The sequence below is a fragment of the Oncorhynchus masou genome, chromosome 21, assembly GCF_036934945.1.
Source record: "Oncorhynchus masou masou isolate Uvic2021 chromosome 21, UVic_Omas_1.1, whole genome shotgun sequence".
Taxonomy (NCBI): domain Eukaryota; kingdom Metazoa; phylum Chordata; class Actinopteri; order Salmoniformes; family Salmonidae; genus Oncorhynchus; species Oncorhynchus masou.
Window position 1 is genome coordinate 31,091,581 of NC_088232.1, and position 21,558 is coordinate 31,113,138.

General features: G+C 45.1%; 1 protein-coding gene across 2 annotated transcripts in view; it reads left to right on the forward strand.

Annotated features, from left to right (window-relative positions):
• The first annotated feature begins 1,719 nt into the window (after window positions 1-1,719).
• LOC135508127 (protein jagged-2-like) overlaps window positions 1,720-21,558 on the forward strand; it is a 26,177-nt gene continuing 6,338 nt past the window's right edge. The window contains exons 1-18 of one of the 2 annotated variants that reach the window (XM_064928112.1): window positions 1,720-2,010; window positions 2,600-2,920; window positions 9,078-9,138; window positions 13,763-14,017; window positions 14,156-14,216; window positions 16,016-16,146; window positions 16,793-16,912; window positions 17,085-17,198; window positions 17,293-17,406; window positions 18,519-18,632; window positions 19,029-19,075; window positions 19,206-19,379; window positions 19,502-19,652; window positions 19,876-20,040; window positions 20,191-20,304; window positions 20,402-20,629; window positions 20,780-20,896; window positions 20,986-21,013. In XM_064928112.1, the coding sequence (XP_064784184.1) occupies window positions 1,942-2,010; window positions 2,600-2,920; window positions 9,078-9,138; window positions 13,763-14,017; window positions 14,156-14,216; window positions 16,016-16,146; window positions 16,793-16,912; window positions 17,085-17,198; window positions 17,293-17,406; window positions 18,519-18,632; window positions 19,029-19,075; window positions 19,206-19,379; window positions 19,502-19,652; window positions 19,876-20,040; window positions 20,191-20,304; window positions 20,402-20,629; window positions 20,780-20,896; window positions 20,986-21,013 (2,384 nt within the window). In that variant the 5' untranslated portion in view covers window positions 1,720-1,941. The remainder of the gene's footprint in view (window positions 2,011-2,599; window positions 2,921-9,077; window positions 9,139-13,762; window positions 14,018-14,155; window positions 14,217-16,015; window positions 16,147-16,792; window positions 16,913-17,084; window positions 17,199-17,292; window positions 17,407-18,518; window positions 18,633-19,028; window positions 19,076-19,205; window positions 19,380-19,501; window positions 19,653-19,875; window positions 20,041-20,190; window positions 20,305-20,401; window positions 20,630-20,779; window positions 20,897-20,985; window positions 21,014-21,558) is intronic. The other variant, XM_064928113.1, reaches the window with a different exon arrangement.

Genomic DNA, 21,558 nt, shown 5'->3' on the forward strand with positions numbered 1-21,558 from the left:
CATGTCAGGGCAAAAACCAAGCCATGAGTTCGAAGGAATTGCCTGCAGAGCTCCGAGGCACAGATCTGTGGAAGGGTACCAAAACATGTCTGCAGCATTGAAGGTCTCCAAGAACACAGTGACCTCCATCATTCTTAAATGGAAGAAGTTTGGACAACCATCTCTGCAGCACTCCACCAATCAGGCCTTTTTTGGTCATGTGACCAGATGGAATCCACTCCTCAGTAAAAGGCAGCCCGCTTGGTGTTTGCCAAAAGGCACCTAAAGACTCCCAGACCAACCTGACAGAGTTTGAGAGGATCTGCAGAAAAGAATGGGAGAAACTCCCCAAATACAGGTGTGCCAAGCTTGTAGCGTCATACCCAAGAAGACTTAAGGTTGTAATCACTGTCAAAAGATTATCAACAAAGTACTGAGTAAAGTGTCTGAATACTTATGTGATATTTCAAATTTGTATTTTGCATAAATTAGCAAATATGTCTAAAACTATTTTTAATTTGTCATTATGGGCTATTGTGTGTATATTGATGAGGAAAAAATAAAATTGAATACATTTTAGAATTAGGCTGTAACCTAACAAAATGGGGATGGGGAAAGGGGGGGCTGAAAAAAACAAACTCAGTCCGGCTTTAAACTTACTCTTGAAAGTTCTCATAGTAAAGTGAACGTGGTGTAATTTAGAAATTGGTTCGTGCATCATCAGTTCCTGTTGTCATGTTAGTTATTGCATTTGTACAGATCAACTTGCCCATGTCAGCTAAAGTTTAGGTCTTTTAGGCCATAGACATTGTTCTAAGTTTTCTGTCACTCAAATATCACATTAATACACATTAGACATGTCAAAATATATAGAATTGCAAGAAAATTAGCTTTAAAATGGCAAAATGTTCTTTGCACCCTATGACAAAATGTGTAGAATTGCAGGAACTAAGCTTTAAATCTGCAATATTCTCTCCAACAACAAGAGTGGTGTGAACAGTTTATGTCATGAATAGTGCTTCTCCTGATAGAAATAGATATTGTGCGGGGGAGAATGTTTTTTTGTGAAAAATTAATTGTTACATTTTTCTATTTATGTATTTCATATTAATATTAATATTTTTCCTATTTTTCAGGGGGTGCTGCAACTCCCTCAGAACCTTTACTTCCCGCGGCTACGTATATAGCTGAACCCAGGGGTCCTGCAACATAAACAGTAGAGGGTGCTGATAGACATGTGTTTCTCTATTTATGTGTAAAATAAGCTGGCTACTCAGGTGTCCTGTACCTGCATCTTGGAGCACTCTTCACATACTCTGGACAGCAATGTCTTGTAATTGAAAATATTGATAATTGATTCAAGCCACTTATATAATGTCAGACTATTTTTGCAACAATCAACCATTGCACTGTAACTTTGACTTTATTCTGTAGCAACATAAGGCAAGCATTGTTTGTAAAAATAAATAGTCAGGTATAAAAACTGTAGCCTAACCTTGAAAAGGAAAAATAAACAAATATATGTGAAGACAAACTATGTTTTCTGATTATAAATGTATCAAACTCAGGCATAATGTGTATGACACTCCGCCTCCCGCCTCTATGGCTGTCTCGTGGCGGTTCCTCAACAACTGTTTGAACCAAGACTTTGTGAATGGTTTGTTAAACTGTCAATCAAAGAGTCATCACTGGGCTTTGCTTCAGCGTTCAAACCGATCGCTTGCCTTGCTGTTGAGTGATTCGAACGGTGGGGGAAAGTCGTGTGTCTGGACCAGCAGAACACTGCCTCGGGTGTCCCTAGTACCCATCTTATGTTACTCTTCATTCGGAGATATAGTAGGGAATAGATCACGCTTTCACATCGTGCATGCTAGGAGAAGACGATACATCGGCGGTCAACGGCAGTTTCTATGAAATAAGTACATTTTTCCTAATGTTAGCCTACACTAATCAAACAGAGACATGTGGAATTGTATGGGGATTTCGAATTGCCTGTCAATAGTGTGTGTTCTTCTGACCGTGTGGACTGAGGTGAGAACTTTTTTTTAAATTTTAATATTGTCAGATCAAATTAATTGATCGGCAGTTGGTCGAGTGGCTCATGCAGACAACGAGGTCTTATTCATTTTGTAAATTCAATTTTTAGAATTCCCTTCCTAATTAAATTACGTTTTCGACAGTTAAATCATGTGATCTTGGAATTTCTAGTTTGGAGCGTCCTTATGGATGAATTCGTTTTGCATTCTTTTTGCCCTGAGTCATTGCAATCAGCGTAAAGTATCGACAGTGTTCATACCTGGGTTATAATTTATAATCTAGGTATTATCGATCAGTTTTCACGGGTAAAAATGTAATATTTAAAAAAAAACATACATTTCCAGTATAAAGCAACATTAATAATATCAAATAATTATAAATTAAAAACACAAATCTCCCAAAACCTCTTCACTTACTAGAAATGGATCTAAAACCACTTTGTTCATAGCCTACTCAGCCTGAAACAACATTACATTTAGAAAAAATGTAATGTTCAAGTGTGCAACATGCTTAACCTACTGTAGATTACTTAAATACTTTACACGCTTCATGTATTTATTTTCTATTCAAATGTTATTTATAGGTGTCCCAGTCCTCGGGCTATTTTGAGCTGCAGCTGATTGCGGTACAGAACGCAAATGGTGAGTTGTCGGACGGGGACTGCTGCGACGGAGAAAGGAACACGCAGGATCTCCGCTGTAGCAGCGATGAGTGTGATACGTACTTCAGAGTGTGTTTAAAGGAATACCAAACGGATGTCACGACCACGGGCTTGTGCATCTATGGAACTGGATCTACTAACGTTATCGGTGGAAATAGTTTTCAATTTAAGAGCGCCAAAAACAACCAAAACCGAAACAACGATGGTGGAAAGATCGTCATCCCATTCCAGTTCGCTTGGCCGGTAAGTTGACGATACTTCATTATTACAGCTGTTGATCCACTGCATAAGGCGTGCTATTATTCGTTGACTCATTAGTAGTCAAATATAGTCACTAGCCGAGTCCTAATGAGTCTGTGAGCGTGGCATCTTTATTGCCAGTGTCCACTTGGCGACTTTGGAGACCACCTCTATGTGTAAGACTTGTCTGTGCGTAATAAGGTGCTACATGTTTGTATCATGTACAAAGTAATGGTAGAATGGCCTTTACATCATGTCTAATGTCATTGTTAGAGCTCAGTTGGTATTCGGCCTAGTGCATTCCAGAAAAGAGCACATGATGTGCATAAACCTGTGTTTATTTTACGCAGCACGAATGCCATGAACACATACACTTTTAACTCGTAGTAAATTACATGTATTACATTTGGTTTAGCTTTGGTTCTGTAAGTCAATGGCTACACGTGCCTTTCTCCTAAGGTCTGAACATCGAAATTGCTCGACACAGTACAATTGCGCTCATGGTGGTTTCAGTCATTCATTGGTGAATCATCACAGTAACCTAGTAGTAATCTGCCAATCATATCTTTGGTTGGTTCTACACAACAGAGATGGGCCTACAGTCCAGCACAGACATGGACACTCGCAATGCATCAAAGTGATGTTGAACAAATACCTCTCCTCATAAACAAAATGTCTTTGCTCATTTTGGAAATGTGAGGATTGTTGTATGTTTGGTTGGCTGTGTGACCTATCCATTCATCAGTCCTCATGGTCAGCTGTCAGCGGGAGGGAAAGATGGAAGTAGTAACCTGGGGCCCTTGGCAGATACAATTACCACTAAGTTCTGTGTGACATAGGGAGTGGATATCGGTGTCACCACGACTCAAACAAGCGAAAATCCCAGAAGATCCCTATCCATCTAGGCTTGGGGATGCCTTTACTTCTGGCCTCTCAGGTTCACTGGTCTGCCATTATTTGGTCATTGTCTCTCTACTCAGCGGGTCAGTATTATCCTCTATGTACACAGGACAAAAGAGAAGATTGTGGAGCTGAGAGAACCCTTTTAGGTTTTCTATTGTTGTGATTGGCTAGTCAAGGGCATATTAGTGGATGTGCTCATCAATGTTCTGACATTGTTCTCGAAATAGTTTTAAAAAGTCCAGAAGAAGGTAATGTTCTCTCCCATTAACTACTGTAACTGTAGTAGCATGTCATAACCATTCAGGTGTTGTGCACTTTTAATGTTGGTCCTAAAACCACCAGGGTGTGCTGAGCGTGCCAGGTAGTATTTCCTGTGTTGCTGAGGAGGTGACTTTGGTTACTGCAGTGGGGGTGTTTTCAGACCACCAGTAGGGCACAGCAGCAACCTCGTACTCCCAACACTACATGACAGCTGCATTTGGTTTGAGGCTTTCTGTCAGATGCTAGGAGACCCCTAATAGTTTGAGTGTCCCCCCTCTTTCCACATGTATTTTTACATGAAAAATAATAGCTTCCCAGTTTACTTTCAAAGCAAATGACAGACATTTGTAGTAAACAGCATGTACAGCATACTGGCAGGCCTATTCTGTTGACTGATAACCCTAATAGAGTTATCAAGGCATGCCTTGTAGACTATAATGGCATCACCGGTTGGTCAGAATATCTGGGCCACTAGCTCCTGACATGAATTAAAGAGAAAAAGCTTTTGTTCTGTCACTCAATGATAATTTCTTCTTCATGGTTAACCCCTCAGGCTGTTTGGGTCTTTAGTGACATCTTTCTCATGAAATGGAGTGAGGGAGGGATGGATGGATGCTTGTAAAGAGAGAAGCTGCCTCTTCTCTTCCCTCTGTGAGGATTCTGTCACAAGGGAGAGGTATTTTTAGGACCCACCCGGCTCTTCAGAGTCACTTAATTTGCTCCTCCTTATTCTTCGATGTGTGGTGTATTGAGAGGCAATCTGTCCTCCCATCACCCCTATGGGAGTAAATCAAATGGATGAGGGGCTGTTTCTCTACCTCTCTTTCTTCTTTCACTGTAAAAACTCTGTCACCTTTCATCAGGCTATGCTTGGGTGCTACAGAGGTAGAACTTTGGCTTAGACACAAGGATTACCTTTTCCCTTCTGTCTGCTTAACTACCATGTTGTACAGTGGTGCATAACTCTGGTGCATAAGCATAACGTCTCTGGTTTCTTGGTACTGGTGCTGATGCTTAGCATGTTATTACACAGCCAGTTACTTTCATTTCCACTTGCCTCCAGTACCCGTTCACATGGTTAGTGAAGCTCAGCTGGAGCCAGCCAACCCACCAGGCCAGGAGGACTACAGCAAAGCCTCCCTCCCTCCCTCCCTCCCTCCCTCCCTCCCTCCCTCCCTCCCTCCCTCCCTCCCTCCCTCCCTCCCTCCCTCCCTCCCTCCCTCCCCCTCCCTCCCTCCCTCCCTCCCTCCCTCCCTCCCTCCCTCCCGCTGCTTTGTGTTCAGGGCTAATTAAATCCTAGGCTTTATGTATATCATTAACTGAGACCTCACTCTACACACCGCAGCTCTCTCTCTCTCCCAATACTTGACATCAGCAGCTGCCCACTGTAATGTCATTGTATGGTTTTTGTATGCATCTCTGTCTCATACCTTGGTGGTCAAATATTATGGCAATTTGTTTTCAGGTTGTATTTTTGATAGTGAAATGGTTAGGAACTCAGGAAGAGTGTTGTAACACTGCTCCCTCCTCTGGGGTGAAGGGGGTGAGGGTTCATCCACATTAGGGTTTCTCAACGATTACAACATCAGGAGCCTCTGTCTCAGTTAGTAGCCTTGTTACTCCATCCTTGTTGTTTTAGGGAAGTGAGGGAACCCCGGTACATTCTGGATTTATCTCCAATTTATCATCCAACAGTCGTCCTCAGGCCGTTTGTGTGCGTGTGTGTGTGCTAATTGCGTGAGAGCCTCACAGTTTGCCAGTCCAGCGTACATGAATAAATGTTCAGTCTTATGATTGACATGCGAGCATAGGCCTACATGCAGTGATTTGGGTCTAAAACTCATGCCCTAGCTGAGTTTCCACTGCTGTGCTGAATAAGTTGGGTTTTCCCAACATGAAATATCAGTTTTCCAAGCCCTTGGGAGAAAAGCAGGCTTCCCCTTTGTCACAGTCTTTCAGGCCAAACAATGAGTTTATACCTCCACTTTTGTCTGCATGTATTGTGTTATTTATAAAAACAAGTGGAGAGATGGAGAGAGAGAAGATGGCAGCCGCACCGGGCAAAATGTCAGGAGTGGATTGGAGAGCGTTTACATAAGGCCTCTCTTGTGTTGCGCTCCGAAGTAGGCCTGTGACATATCTCGTGTTCAACGCCTCACTCTGGTGTTGGGTATCCTGTTTGAAGTGAGAGGCTGTCGGCAGAGGACGCTGACTTATGGCTTCATTGGTGACCATTACAAGGTCCTGGGGAAACAAACAACAATACTGCTCTGGGTAGAGGGGCGGCAGTTCTAATACAGGTAGTGTGTGTCACAGAGAAAGAGGGTATGTCAGGCTTAGTCTTTATCAGGATATCATCATGGCCACTCGCTACTTGGTTCATATACTGTATGTGGAGTTTGAGCATGGTGCCATTCTCCAAAAGTTCTCAATGTTTGTTATCTTGGTGTCAGAATAATCTGACATGTTAAATTTAAAAGATATCTGTGTTAATCACTTGAGGATAACAACACTAAGTTACATTAAAAAAAATGTGTTTTCCTGTTAATAAATTGTGAAAGATAACCTAAGTCTTACTGTACAATGTGGAAAGCTATATTCTAATGTGGCTGAAGGAGACCCTGAGAAATAATTTCTCAGCCAAGCTGTTGAAACTCTAACTGGGTCATTTTGGTCGTTAATGGACGCCCATGCTATAAAAGGCTTGATTAGATTAGTTTTGATTTGATTGCGGCATGAGTAGCCTGTGTATGAGTAGCCTGTGTATGAGTAGCCTGTGTATGAGTAGCCTGTGTATGAGTAGCCTGTGTATGAGTAGCCTGTGTATGAGTATCATTTGGAGGGTGTTGGTTAGAGGCCTTCCTTAGAGCGCGGCTTCTCTGTTAATAACGTGCTAAATTAGACCGCCTCACTGTACCCTACTGAGTTCGACATGTTTTATTCATTTCAATATCCTCCTAACAGGTGTGAGATGACAGGTGTTGCTGTTTTTCCCCCTCTCATCTCAATTCTACTGAAGTTGTAAATTGGGTGTTACAATGGTGTCGGACAACGTTCTGTGAAACCCTATAGCGATTAGTGTTAGAATGTTGAGTCCTTTTTGTGTAGGTGACCCCTACTTAAAGCAGTGCCTATGTATTTGCAGTGTGTTAGGACACAGGCGATTGGAAGGGGGACAGTCATTTATTCATTGAACAAGTGAAGGCAGTGAGGGGTGGGCTAATGAAAACTCGTATCTCTCTGACTCCTATAAATTGGCTGGGAGGTGTCAAGTATCTAGACATACGTCTGCTGCCCCTGCCTGGTCCATCAGGTTACACTACAGTCAGACAGACACCCCACAGCCCCACCTCCTGCTCCAGTCTCTCCCAGCCTCCAGCCTCTCCTCAAGGACATATGCACACAGGGAGCCCATCAGTGAGTCAGAGCCCAGAGAGGATTCTGTCTGGAAGTCAGTCATTGTGACATTTCAGATTGATTAAAGAAAGATTGATTAGGATATTACTATGACTTATTATCAAAGATGACACCTTTGGATTCTCCAGTCTCATAAATCATGGCCAGTCATATTTGACTGGCAGGGAAGGGGATGGGAGGCGGTAGTCTGATTTGTCATTCACAGCCAAGTCTTGTTTCCCTGCGAGAGTTATTGGAGCCTGGCTGGGCCAGTGGAAGTGGGGAGACTAGGGAGGCAGGGGAGGACAGCAGAGGGGCACGGAGGCAGCGTGTGTCACACCCTCCACTGTGCTTTTCATGAAGAACACTCATTGTGTGATTTCATTTAGCTCTGATGGCGGTAGATGGAGTATAACAATGTATTGTAGACTGAGTATTACATCACCGACTCTGGTGATGAGCAGTTCTCAGTGGCTCAGGTCTTGACCTTTGAGTACTCTGTGGCAGTGTGAAAGACACATGCCTGTGGTCAGAATGTGCCTCCTCATCCTCTCTCTATCCCTGTGACTGACTGAATCTTGAGCGATGGGTCATACTAGTTAGATGACTGCAGATGACAGTGACAGACAGGGTAAAGAGACTAGAAGTGATGAAGGGGGACTGTGTCATAAGTCACTTCTGGGGGGGGCGGGAGATGAAGGACTGGAACGAGACTCCTCTGCCTTCCACATACTCAGCAGTTTAGCATTCTTAGAAGTCATATTTGTGGAAGGTTTCCTCCAACAGCTTTGAACATCCCAAGAATCCAAATGACAGAAATGTTTGGCTCCTTTTTCACCTGATTGAATGTTCTCATTTTAAGTCCGAGGAGATGATTGGTGAGCTTAGGTCAGCTTTGTTTTCGCTAGTTGTGGCTGTGCTAGGTGTTTTTGAGGTTGACGTCATAAAAGGTTTCTCTGGAAAATTACAGACCACCGTCTACAGCTCCCCTCCCCCCTTCTGTCTAATCTGACATGTGTATAATTTACCTCTCCAACCTGGACCTGGGGCATGGGAACTCACATCTGCTGGACTGGCCCCAGTCACTTGACAGAAAGCCAACTGCTTTCTGGCTCTGCTGTACTGATACCCAAATAACTCCCCAGGAGTTTCAGTTGGAGTCAGCCTGCTGCTGTTAGGTTTTGTATTGTGTTAGTATGTGTGTACCTTTCAAGGAAATGATATCACTGTACAATAAGTACAGCAGCAAGTCTTGAGCCAACAGCCTAATCACCTATGTTAATTTGGAATATGTTCGGTGCCAGTCGGTGGTTCAAAGTAGATGTTTATCCCCACAGTAGTTGCACTTGTTAACTAACCTTAAGCTGATATCCAGCTAATCAGTGACATCAGTGTGGGAACCAGAGTTATTTTCCCACCAGCAGCATCCACATTTACTCACAAACTGTGTGTGTGCGTTATTATCATCATCATGTGTTCCTTATGCAATGCAGTCCACATTCTGTAGGAATTTGCATGTGTCTGTCTGTGCGTCTGTCTGTGTGTGGGGAGTATGAACTCTATTAACCCCTTGATGGTCCCCTGTGTGTTTCCCTTCCAGGTTTCCTACACTCTGATTGTGGAAGCGTGGGACTGGGACAATGGTACACACAGCAGCAGTGGTAAGTACAGTAGGCTTCAGCTTTCCAGGTATTTACTACCACATGTAAGGAGAGCCGGCCAGGCCTCAGTGTCTCCCATGAAAATAAGTCATGAGGTTAGGGGTGAGGGACGTATTTAGAAGTGATAAGAGTTCTACACTAACTTTTTCCACTGGTGGCACTGGCGCTACATACGTTTTCAGTTGGTGGCACCAGCACATGATTTGGTGGCACCAATTATTTGTTTTTTTTTACATAATAATTAATAATGACCTGGTCTGTGTTCCATAATGTGCCTGCATTTCAAACAGAACCATCCTTTTAAACTAGTACACTGATGAAGTCTGTCCATTTGGTAGCTAAGTTAGTCTCGCCATTTCCGATGTTGAAGAGTTATTGAGGGGTTAATGTATCAAGTTTTAGAATGAGAAAGCGGCCAAAAAGCGGGTTCGCTTTGTAATGGAACACTTTGTATGGAAAACCAAGTTGAACAAACATTCAATGTTGTCTTGCTCATAGTAACCACACATGGTTTTACCAAAACAAGCGCAACCAACAAACTATCGCAAAACCCTTCAATTGAAACGGTGTGAAACAAACAAACTCTTAAATCTCTCATAAAAACGGATCAGAAATTAAATCACAGAAGCAGTAGAATTTCTAAACTATAACTTCAATGACTTTTCAAGGACCAAAGAGCGTAGAGGTGAGATCAATGGCTTACGTAACCTGACAAGGCCTTTGTGTTTTTCCAGCCAGTAAACATGCGATACACACCAATCCAAGATTCCACAACACACTTTGTGTTTTCAGTGCTGCTTAACTTAGCCTTGAGAGTCAGCTCTAGATATTCACAGGAACAATGCATCTTGACACAAAGCAGCTTCATAGCAGCACCAGAGGAAGAAAAGTCCCCAATGCAAAGCCCAAGCTCTAGATTGAAATGGACTGTCAATTTGAGCCGCCATAGACCAACCACAGCAAACAGACCAACACAACAACCAGCTCACCTCTCTGTCTCGGTGTTTGACCCTTCAACATGCATGTGCACTATGTCAGGTCAGTCTGTCAGCTGTAATGCCTCCACTTTCAACTCCGCTCACTTTTAGTGGTGGTAAGTGAGCGCATCAAACCTTTGTCTCTATAAGTTACAAGGATTTATAACACATGTTTAATCTGTTGATCTACACAGCCATTGTCTGGGATGCGGTGCATTCTGCAGGCTGGCCGTTCATATTGCCAGGCTAGTTCCCACCCAGCTGGCTTGAGGGGCTGTTTGTGCTCCATGTCTCTATATAAAACCTGTGAGCACATCACCTCGTTAAGCCATTAATTATGGACCACAGCTCTTTTTTTCTTTCCACTGATGTCTGTGTGCTAATTACCGTCCCAGCAGCTGCTGTGCTACTGCACACCACTTCATTATCGCAGCCTGGACACTGACAGGCAGCCTTGACACTCTGACAGCCCTACTGCTGCTAAATTAGCCTGGACACAATGACAGACAGCCTGTTATAGGGCGCCTCTGGACTAGAGGTCTTCAAGGGTCCAAAAAGCTTTCCCCACTGCCCCGATATAAATAAATAAACGGAGACCCGTTCCCAATAGAACCAGGACAGTGGACCTGTTCTGAAAAGCCCTGTGGAAAAACAGACCCAAACAGACACATGCTGGTTCTGATCCCAGAGACCCATTCAGATCTGAGAGGTGAGCAAGAGAAAGAAACCCCCAACTGGGGCGCTGCCAGCGACATCAATATACAAGTGCTTTTGGCCAAATTATCCACAATTACTGAGGTGTCCTTAAAAAATGCCTATAACAAATGATAAAACAAACGTTTCATTGTGCTTCAATATATAGCATATTAAAAACGGTATAGCCTATTGTTTTATTGTTTTTTTTAAATTTCCTAAAAAAATTATTGTTCACCTCACGGATCAGCTGTCAGAGATTTGAACACTAAATGCATCAGGGCATTGCATGACTATAGGCCTAGGCGTATGATATGAATATTTAAAAAATACATCTAAGGGAAGAGAAGCCCGAGAGAGACCGAGAGGAAGATGGAGCTATAATGTTCCTGACACCAACATGCATTTCTTCATCCTTTTCAGATAGCCTACTATTATACTGGTAGATTAAAGGAGTAACTCTGGTACACCTTAAAACATTCTTCCTCACCAAGTTAAACTGTCGGAGATGGTTGGATCGCCGGTGCACACTGCCTTCATAGGGCTGCAGGAGCTAAGCCTAATAATAGACATGCCACACCAAATCTTCACAAAAGTTGCTTATCTTTGCTAGGGTAATATGAAAAGTAAGTCAAGTCGTTGTTTACAGAGAAAATACGAACAGGTTGTTGTATTGCTCCCGAGTGGCGCAGCGTTCTAAGGCACTGTGATCGGGAGTCCCATAGTGCGGCTCACATTTGGCCCAGCGTCGTCCGGGTTTGGCCGGGGTAGGCAGTCATTGTAAATAAGAACTTGTTCTTAACTGACTTGCCTAGTTAAATAAAAGTTTTTTAAAATTGCTGCATTAAATTACATTAAATAAATAAAGTTAGAAAATTTATCAAACCTGAATAGTGAGTTACACACAGTCCATTTGGCCACCAACATTCTTCTCATCTTTGTCCACCCACGGAGGACATTCCACTTGTCGGCTTCTCTTCACTGTACACTTTCTCCTCTAAATTTCATTTTACTTCAATGAAAAAGGCCTCCATCTTTGCAATCAACAGTAGCCAAAGGCCAAGGTTCCTTTCACTCGCTCTCTCTCAACTCAGCAGCAGTCGCACGTTAGGTGAATGGCCGGAACCAGTTTTAGCTATACATTTTATTGAGTTGCAATTGGCTGACACAGATAACAAGCTCACAACGTTCTCACCACCTCATACATTAAATTAACAGAGGACGGGTCAAATTGGGGCTAGTCGATAGGGCATTGGGGGCAGTGGGCTGGATAGGGCAGTGGGCTGGATAGGGCAGTGGGCTGGATAGGGCAGTGGGCTGGATAGGGCAGTGGGCTGGATAGGGCAGTGGGCTGGATAGGGCATTGGGGGAAGTGGGCTGGATAGGGCAGTGGGTTGGATAGGGCATTGGGGGAAGTAGGCTGGATAGGGCAGTGAGTTGGATAGGGCTCAGGAAAAATAGTCTAGGTTAGTGCTGTTTATCCTCCAGGGAGCCCCAGCAACTGGCTCTGTTTAAACACTAAACAGACAGGCTGCCCGTTGTTTCTTTATTAGGTGGTGGCATGGCTATTAGTGTTAGTGTTTCTTAACACACAGTTTAACACCATCAGAGAACGATAGAGGGGATGGATAAGTCGAAGATGATCAGTGGGCTGCTATCAGGACTACTGGTAAATGACGTTTAGAAAAGGTTGTCTTGAGGAGTATCTTGTTAATCAGTTAATGAGTGAGCTAATGTTACTTGACTACTAATGATGTGTCCATATCTAAGTTTAGCCTGCTGAAACCAGCCTGACAACAGACATCGGCTTAAGACCGTGCCACTAGTCACGCACGACTAAATGATCTTGGCTGTTTGAAAACAGACAATTATGTCGCTCTTGACTTGGTCAACTGTGTTGAAGCCCCCTCATTGTTTGTGTAAGCCCGTGTTGTAGTCACCACACACACACACACACCCCTTCTGCCTGCTCTCCCTAGTAACAGCGGCCTCTCTCTGAGTGTCTCCTTCTCCGCTGACAGAGCCCATGATTGGTCTGTATTTTTATATCTAATTGCTGGAAATGAGCAGAGTGAGTGCTTGGGTTTTCAGGTGGGAGAGTGACTGATAATCTGTGCCAGTGTGTTAACTCTCAGTAAAATTGAGAAGATCAGGACAGCAAGTGACAATTTAAATAATTGTCAGTTTTTTTAACTTCTTTATCATGAGTTAACTTTGGAAGTAAGCATGGCTAGCCTGGACTGTGTAGTAAGATAGAAAGAGATAATACAATAGTAATATCTGCATAACTGAAGGTATACAGAATCCATCTAATGAAGAGAACTATAATTCCTTAGAGTCCTGACTACCTGTCCAATGTCAGCACACTATCCATCTAGGGGTGAGTACCTGTTGTTTGCCCCCTCTGGATGTGGCTGTAGAAGCCAAGCCAGTTGGCTCATAGTGTTTCTGTTTCTTGAGAAAGAAACGAAAGGCCCTTTCCTATGTCTCCCTTCCTCGTCTGTTCCCGTCTCGTATTATTTCCGTCCTGGCTCCGGAGGAGTCAGAGCTGGATTTCCTGAGAGAGGGGAGAGAGGGAGGGAGACAGACAAAACGCATTTCACAAGCAGGAAAACTTTTAAAAGCATTTGGTTATCAAGCTCCCGCAGCTCTGGCCCTACACCCTCTATTTGTGTTTATTTTCCTTCTTTTTTCTTTCATGCTCTTGGAAACAGTGGTGTTTGACCTCGGGTCACCCTCTGATCTTCAGCAGCAGATAAACAACAGTGTTCTCTCAGATTAGTGTCTCTCCTGCTTCTAGACACTACTAGGACTTGTACTGAGGCATACAGGTCCGAACATTGAATAAGGGGCTAGCTGGAATTCCCTTTTTTGACTATTAAGTTGCATGCATGTTGTCAAGCGTCCATTAAAGAATGATGATCAAATCTCTTGGTTTTTGTTTGTTCATGCAGGTGAGGATCTGTTGATTGAGCGAAGTGTCCGTAAAGAAAGGATCAACCCTGGAGATGACAGACAGACTATCCAATACAACGGTCTTACAGCAAGCTTTGAGTACAGCATCCGCGTGCGCTGTGACGAGAACTACTATGGCAGCAAGTGCAACAAGCTGTGCCGGCCACGTAATGACTGGCATGGCCACTACGTGTGTGACCAGTTTGGGAATAGAGGATGTATGGAGGGCTGGATGGGGACTTACTGTACAACTGGTGAGTAGGGGAGCAGCCTGATACAATACATGTGCAAGACTTTTCTGAGTCAAAATACACACAGTGAAACTAATGCTTAGATATCCCTCTAATGATATTAGGAGTAAATGTGTGCATCCTTTTGTCAACGTTTCACAGCTATCTGCAAGCAGGGCTGCAACCTGCTGCAAGGAGTCTGTAGTTCCCCAGGAGAATGCACGTGAGTCTGGGGTAGCTTCATTCTCTGTACCACTGTATCCATTGACATCCCTTTGACAGAGATTTGGATGTATGGGCTGGATAATGGGCAGGATCTCTTTTTGAGTTCAATGAGGATGACAATGATGACACAGGATTGATCGCATACCAGAGCTTGACCCCCACATTCCCCACTCCCCTCCCTGTCCCACCTCGCTATGGAACATACAGTCTGTTACCCCCCCCCCTCAGTCTGATCCAGGAGCTATTGTTCTCCTTCCTGTCCCAGACCTGGTCTGTAGCTCTTGTGGCAGCCTGTTTTTCACACAGCATTTCCTCCCCTCCTCCATCGGTGTGTCATGGCCCCTCTGCCCAAGTCTGCAGCCCCAATCCCCTCTTCCTCTCCTGGTCCTGTTTTGGCTGGCACACCCCACATGGAAGTGTGGACTCAATCCAGCAGTCTTAGTCACGTACATGTTAGCCTGCACGGCTGAACCAACCAAGTATTCCATTTCAAATCCTCTTGTATGACCACCTTCTTGTGTATCTCTCTGATGTGAGTACTGTACCACACCTTTAGATCTGTTCAGTGGGGATAGCTGTGAGTAAAAGACCGCTTTGATTTAGTTCTCATAAAAGAAAGCATTTCTCATTGAAAATGGCAGGAGGAGTGGAACAAAGATTTTAACTGTGGCTGAGCTAAGAGCCCTTCATTGATGGGTCTGTGGTAAGGTGGTTGTTTGGTAATGGTAATGCCACCCTAGCCTTGTGGCCACCATGGTCTCTCCCTGCTCCCACTGTGACCATGGCCTCTCAATGCTGCTACTGCTGCTTATTTTGGGAGAGAAAAAAAACTCCAGGCCACTCTTGAACGTCTAAAACTATGCAGAAATGATAATGGTCCTGTACGTTTTCAATAACTGCCCTTTTTCTGTCCCGCAAATTGCTTTTGACAAACAAATCGGTCCAGAAAAATGATGTGCGGCCCTCCACTGAATTTTGAAATCCCAATATGGCCCTCGAGCCGAAGTGATTACCCACCCCTGTTATATAGCTAGTGTGTACACTAACCTCAGCACACTAACATACAGTAGCACACCACTGCACACTTCAGTACTTTTACACATGTACCGTAGTAGACTACAACACAAAGTAGTACTGCACCACGTCTTGTGTGACTGCAGTGCCATATACTACAGAACATGTTAGCACACAGCACCCAGCAGTACATTCACTCCCTCCAGTACAGCATTTCAACTAGTAGGGTTTGGTTGGTGTCCATTTGCAGGAGAGTGGTCTTAAAATAGCCCAGGGAGAGAAGTGACAGGACAGGTGGGGCAAGGTTACCGCTGGCCTTGGAATAACAGAGTGCTGCCATAAACCAACAGATTAGCTAACCCTTCACCGTCCGCCACCGCTAGCTTGCAATGCTGTCTGTCTCAGGAGGCCCCGTCCCTGGCCCTCTGTCTAAGATTAGGAGCCTCAGAAGGGAAGGGGTGTCACTGCTCACCTAGATGAAGACACTATGTCTGGCTCCTGATGGAGATTACCTTGAGATTTACATGAACAGGTTTGTCATGTGGTTGATGTATTGCAGAAGGCCTTGTCCTATGAGTCTTGGTTCAATTATGAACCATCTATTAATGGGACTGATGAATTTTTCAAGATGTAGCAAGGCCCAGTGTCACAGTGCCTGTCCTGATGACATCCGTGCGTCTTTGACTCCTTCCATGTTTTGCACAAAATATACACGTCATGTTAAGACCAGACAATCGGTCGTCCGTTCCTAATGTCTAATGGTGTCTCTAATCTGTCTTGCAGGTGTACGTACGGGTGGCAGGGTCCATTCTGTGACAACTGCCTGCCATACCCAGGCTGTGTCCACGGGACCTGCGTCAAGCCCTGGCAGTGTACCTGTGAGAAGAACTGGGGAGGCCTGCTGTGTGAAAAAGGTAAGAAGACAGAGCAGACCTGTCCCACCGTACTTTTAACACATCCTCTACAGTGACGCCTGACCTCACTGTAGTGTCACAGAGCACAAGGTCACCTCTGAGAGCCCCTCAGCAGCAGGTGGTCAACAGAGGTCAGTTTAGATTGACTGCTAGAAACAGGATATCACTTACAGAGTTACAATATGGAGAGGAGGATGGAGAGGAGAATGGAGAGGGGGTGGAGAGACAACATTTAGCAATGCGTAACAGTACAGAGGTAGGATCTTAATTTGAGCCAGTTTGCTACAGCAGGAAATTAATCCCGCAGCAGCAGGAAATGTTCCTTGTTTTATTGATTATAATTATTGGACATTTTTTGTAGGGTTTGATACGTTTTTCATTAGCGCAAATCAAGTCTGACATTTTAAAGTGGAAATTACAAAGTTTAGAAGCCCTTTAAAACCTTGAATACACAACAGTTTCCTGCAACAACAGGATGAACAAATTAAGATACGGCATCTGTATGCCTCCATGTCCGGCCCTTTGAAGTCTTGTTATAACAATGTATTCAGTCTGAAACATATCCTTTACCATCTTAACCCTTTGGATGTGTTCCTATGAGACCATTACAGTGTACATGTAATGCTTCCTGTATCATTCTCTCCAGATCTGAACTACTGTGGGACGAACAAGCCGTGTAAGAATGGAGGAACGTGTATGAACACGGAGCCAGATGAGTACAACTGTGCCTGTCCTGACGGCTACTCAGGCAAAAACTGTGAGATAGGTGAGTCAGTCATTACTCCTCAAACAACTGGCCAAGGATGACAAATTCAATTATGTCAGTGCCAATGTCCTAGGGTTGATAGTTTGCTTGTATATTTTGTTATATTTGTGCGATCCATATCATCTGTCACATTGACACATCTCTCTTCACCTGTCTGTCCACTTATGTCCAGCGGAACACGCCTGTGTGTCTAACCCCTGTGCCAACGGGGGCACCTGCCACGAGGTACCGTCTGGGTTTGAGTGTCACTGTCCTGCAGGCTGGGCAGGGCCCACCTGCGCTAAAGGTGAGTGAGTCACGATCTTACCCCTCCCAAAGTGTGTGTGTGCCCCCATGTTTTTACAAAGCTGAGCCTTAACATCATTGTGTGTGTGTTCCAGACACGGACGAGTGTGCATCCAACCCCTGTGCTCAGGGTGGGACCTGCATCGACATGGAGAACGGATTTGAGTGCCTCTGTCTCCCACAGTGGGCTGGGAAGACCTGCCAGATAGGTAAGCCTGGAATGGAGAGGGGGGGGGGGCAGTTTGCATGCTAAATTCAATTATGTGTTTGATTTGAAGTGATTGTGATATGTTGTGATGTGTTTTTGAATCTTGACTTTAAATGTTATCGATAATGCCTTGTTCCATCTTATGCCAGGAATCTGTGCTCGTCTAGTATCTGGTTGTTTGTGTCTCTCACCCTGTTGAGCCTGTACTAGTACTATGGCGTGGATACTAAATTGAAATTGGTGTATGCATGTCCATGTAGAAAGCTGGACATTATGTGTAACCCGAGCCAGGTGACTTGAGTAAAGCTATAAATAACACCTAGCCTGGCAACAGCTAGCCTTGGGGACGGATGTAGCCTGACAGGGGGTTATCTTTGGCTACAGACTGGGCTAAAAGGGGTATGTACTCTAGTCTCCACCAAGAGCAGAGCCTCACCCCACCACTGTTTAGCTACGTGGAGAGGAAACGCTTTAGAACCTGTAAACACGCTGAGGGAGGAACACAAGCTCCGGGTCTTGTGTTACGTGGTCCATTATTTTCAGTGTGCAGGCGGTTCCCCTTTCAGTGAGCGAGTGGTACCTGAGAGAGGGGTGTCAGGTGTCCGCAGCCCAACAGGTGCTCCTCACTTCTGAGGGAAAGCAGTTGTGTTCTGGTCAGTCCAGGGAGAGGGTGTTAGTGACCATTGCCTTGTGAACTAACCACTGGGAGAGCTCTGGATGTCAGAGAATAGGTCCATTCAGAAATAGTGTAGGGAACTAAAATAAATGGTCAGGATAGGAGGCAGAGACAGCAAAATGGATGGCAAAAAAATGCAATCAAATGTAACCGAGTTGAGAAAGTTCTCTAAAAGCAGGTGTAGCCTTGTACTATAGAGATCTGCTGGGTGGTGGGGCTTGGATGCTGGCTCTTAGGTCTATCTCTTTCCTTTCTCTGTCTCGCTCTCTCTCTCTGTCTCTCACTCTCTCTCTCTGTCTCTCACTCTCTCTCTCTGTCTCACTCTCTCTCTCTCTGTCTCTCACTCTCTCTCTGTCACTCTGTCTCTCTCTCTCTGTCACTCTCTCTGTCACTCTCTGTGTCTCTTTCTCTCTCATCTCTCTCTCTTCACTCCGCAGACGTTAATGAGTGTATGGGGAAGCCTTGCCTCAATGCTTACTCTTGCAAAAACTTGATTGGTGGATATCACTGTGCCTGCTTTCGAGGATGGGCCGGCCAGAACTGTGACATCAGTCAGTATCAATCAATCATGTGCCTCTGTCCCCTTTGCTGCAGTTAGCTCTGTCACCTACTTGGGCCACTGGCCTACTGTCCTGTTCCTATCTCAGGCGTTCTGCTTTATTATGGCCTACAATGCTTATCCAGATCCATGGATCGTGTTTTTACATGGCTACGATAAGCACATCCTGTAGATATCTTTGAAGGTTTTTGTCAACCTCACTGGCTTTCACTGCATGCACTTTAACCAACAGCATCATGTCTTCCTGCATCTTGATAGTTTCTTTGAAGCATTAACCAAGTTGCACATTCTATGTTTTGTTTGTGTGTCACATGCATGCTACCCCTGCATGTTCCCCTGTCCTATCTGTTGCACTGTATTTGTAAGTTCTCTCTTTTCACCTCTGCAGATGTCAACAGCTGCCATGGACAGTGTCAGAATGGAGCGACTTGCAAGGTAGGAAACTGTATTTAATAAGGCAATCTAGCCACTGTGTTTGATGCCCTCCATTCCTAGTATATCTATGGTTGACATCATGGGTATGAAAGCCACTGAGTGACATGTGTTTTTCTCACGCTTCGTACAGGAGGGGCAGAGAGGCTACGCGTGTGCCTGCTCACCGGGGTTTGTGGGCCGGCACTGTGACATCCAGAGGAACAGCTGTGCCAGCGGCCCATGTAGGAACGGGGGCAGGTGTCACACCCTGCTGGACAGCTTCATGTGTGAGTGCCCACATGGGTACACTGGCACCACCTGTGAGGTGAGCTACAGTCCTTCCCAGACCTTTGACAGGTCAGATCTTCTCTTTTATACACCACCATTATGTATTTATACATCTGTCTATCCATTCATCCACCCTTTCTTCCGGCGGTCCATCCATAGGTGCAGAGCAACCCGTGCAGCCCTAACCCGTGCCAGAACCAGGCCCAGTGTCACAGTCTGATGGATGACTTCTACTGTGCCTGTTCTGACGACTTTGAGGGCAAGACCTGCTCTGAGCTCAAGGACCACTGTAAGACAAATCCCTGTGAAGGTACAAACCAATCTATAAACCTATTGTTGTCATCTCAATTCCAATAACTCAACCCCTTGTAAAAGTGCTAACCAGGCAGTTCTCTTGTCTAGTTTAAACTGAAACCTGCACTTATTAAGCTGCTCAGTCCTCCGGTCAACCTCTAGACCAACACTCATTTCAACCCAATCCTATCAGGCCCATCTCACCAAAAGTCTTGTCGTTCCTTCTGTTTTGATCCCAGTGATTGACAGTTGTACTGTCGCCGTGGCCACCAATGGCACACAGGAAGGGGTGTGGCACATCTCGTCCAATGTGTGCGGCCCACACGGACGCTGCATCAGCCAGCCTGCTGGGAACTTCACCTGTTCCTGTGAACCGGGCTTCACTGGAACCTACTGTCACGAGAGTGAGCAGACACACACCATCATCATCACACTTCATCATCATCGCCGTCATCATACCATAAGACTGAACATCCTGGTCCTTACTGTATGAGTATCATCATCGTCTTCCTCATCCTCCACATTCTCTTTCATATGTCTCTCCTCCCCCACAGACATAAACGACTGTGTGCCGCCTCCCTGTAAGAACGGAGGAACCTGCATTGACGGGATCAGCTCTTTCAAGTGCTTTTGCCCTGACGGCTGGGAGGGCACGCTGTGTGACATGGGTAAGTTTGAGTGTGTGTGTATGTGTCCCTGGGTGGTTTTAATGTACCTCTCCATGGTGTGTGTTTCTCTAACTGATTCCTGGTGGTGGTGTTTCAGATGTGAATGAGTGCAGTAGGAACCCCTGTAAGAACGGAGGTCGCTGTGTGAACCTGCTCAACCACTTCTACTGTCAGTGCCAGGACAACTGGAAAGGCAAGACCTGCCACTCACGTGAGAGCCAGTGTGATTCCAGTACCTGCAGTAATGGGGGGACGTGCTTCGACCACGGGGACACCTTCCGCTGTACCTGTCTCTCAGGGTGGGTGGGCAGCACCTGTAACACAGGTGAGAAACCATTATTGCACGGTTCTGCCTATGTCGTTCAAGGAAAAGTTCAATAGACTGCTCTGGTCCATATGCTCCATAGGATTCCTATTGCTAATACATTTTGTGAATATAGGTTCTGAACTCATCATACTTTATTTATTTTGTCAGCCAAGAACAGTACGTGTGACTCTAACCCGTGTGAGAATGGAGGGACCTGTGTCGGAGGGGGTGATGCCTACACCTGCATCTGCAAGGATGGCTGGGAGGGGCCCACATGTGCTCACAGTAAGGCACCATATACTGAACTATATCCAGGTTATAATCATAAACTAACACACTGATTTTAATTCTGTGTTATCCCCTTTTTTTCACAGATGCAAATGACTGCAATCCTCAACCCTGGTAAATCGAATTGAAATACTTGTAAAAGTCTTTTAAACCTCTTGGCTCCTGTACTGGTTCTCTTACAAGTGATGAGACCCAGCCTTCTTACCCCATTCCCTGTCCAGTAGTACACACACCCATATAAGATCATATTCCCTCAATGTTCTGGTTTTAAAACAGGAACACATGACTCCCACACACCGCTCATCTCACAAATCGAATTTAATGCTCAGAGATTTCCCATTAAAGTTTGTTCTGTGAAGGTGTGTGTGTGAAAGGGGAAGTGTGTGTATCCCTGACTCCTCTACAGAACACTGCAGGGCCTGACAGCTGGGTATTCCATGGTCCCGTGGATCAGAGGGGCTGAGTGGACAAAGGCTCCCGCCACCACAATGACTGACAGGGGGATTAGCACAGGGGGGCAGTGGGGTGGAAAGAGACGCCCCTCTCCCTATTCTTCACCGCTGACCCCTGAGCATGGGGCAGTGTAGGCAGGAGAGGGGGGCTGGGTAGCAGGGGGTATAGGGCGAGCACGGTATGGGGTCAGTTTGGGATTTACATAT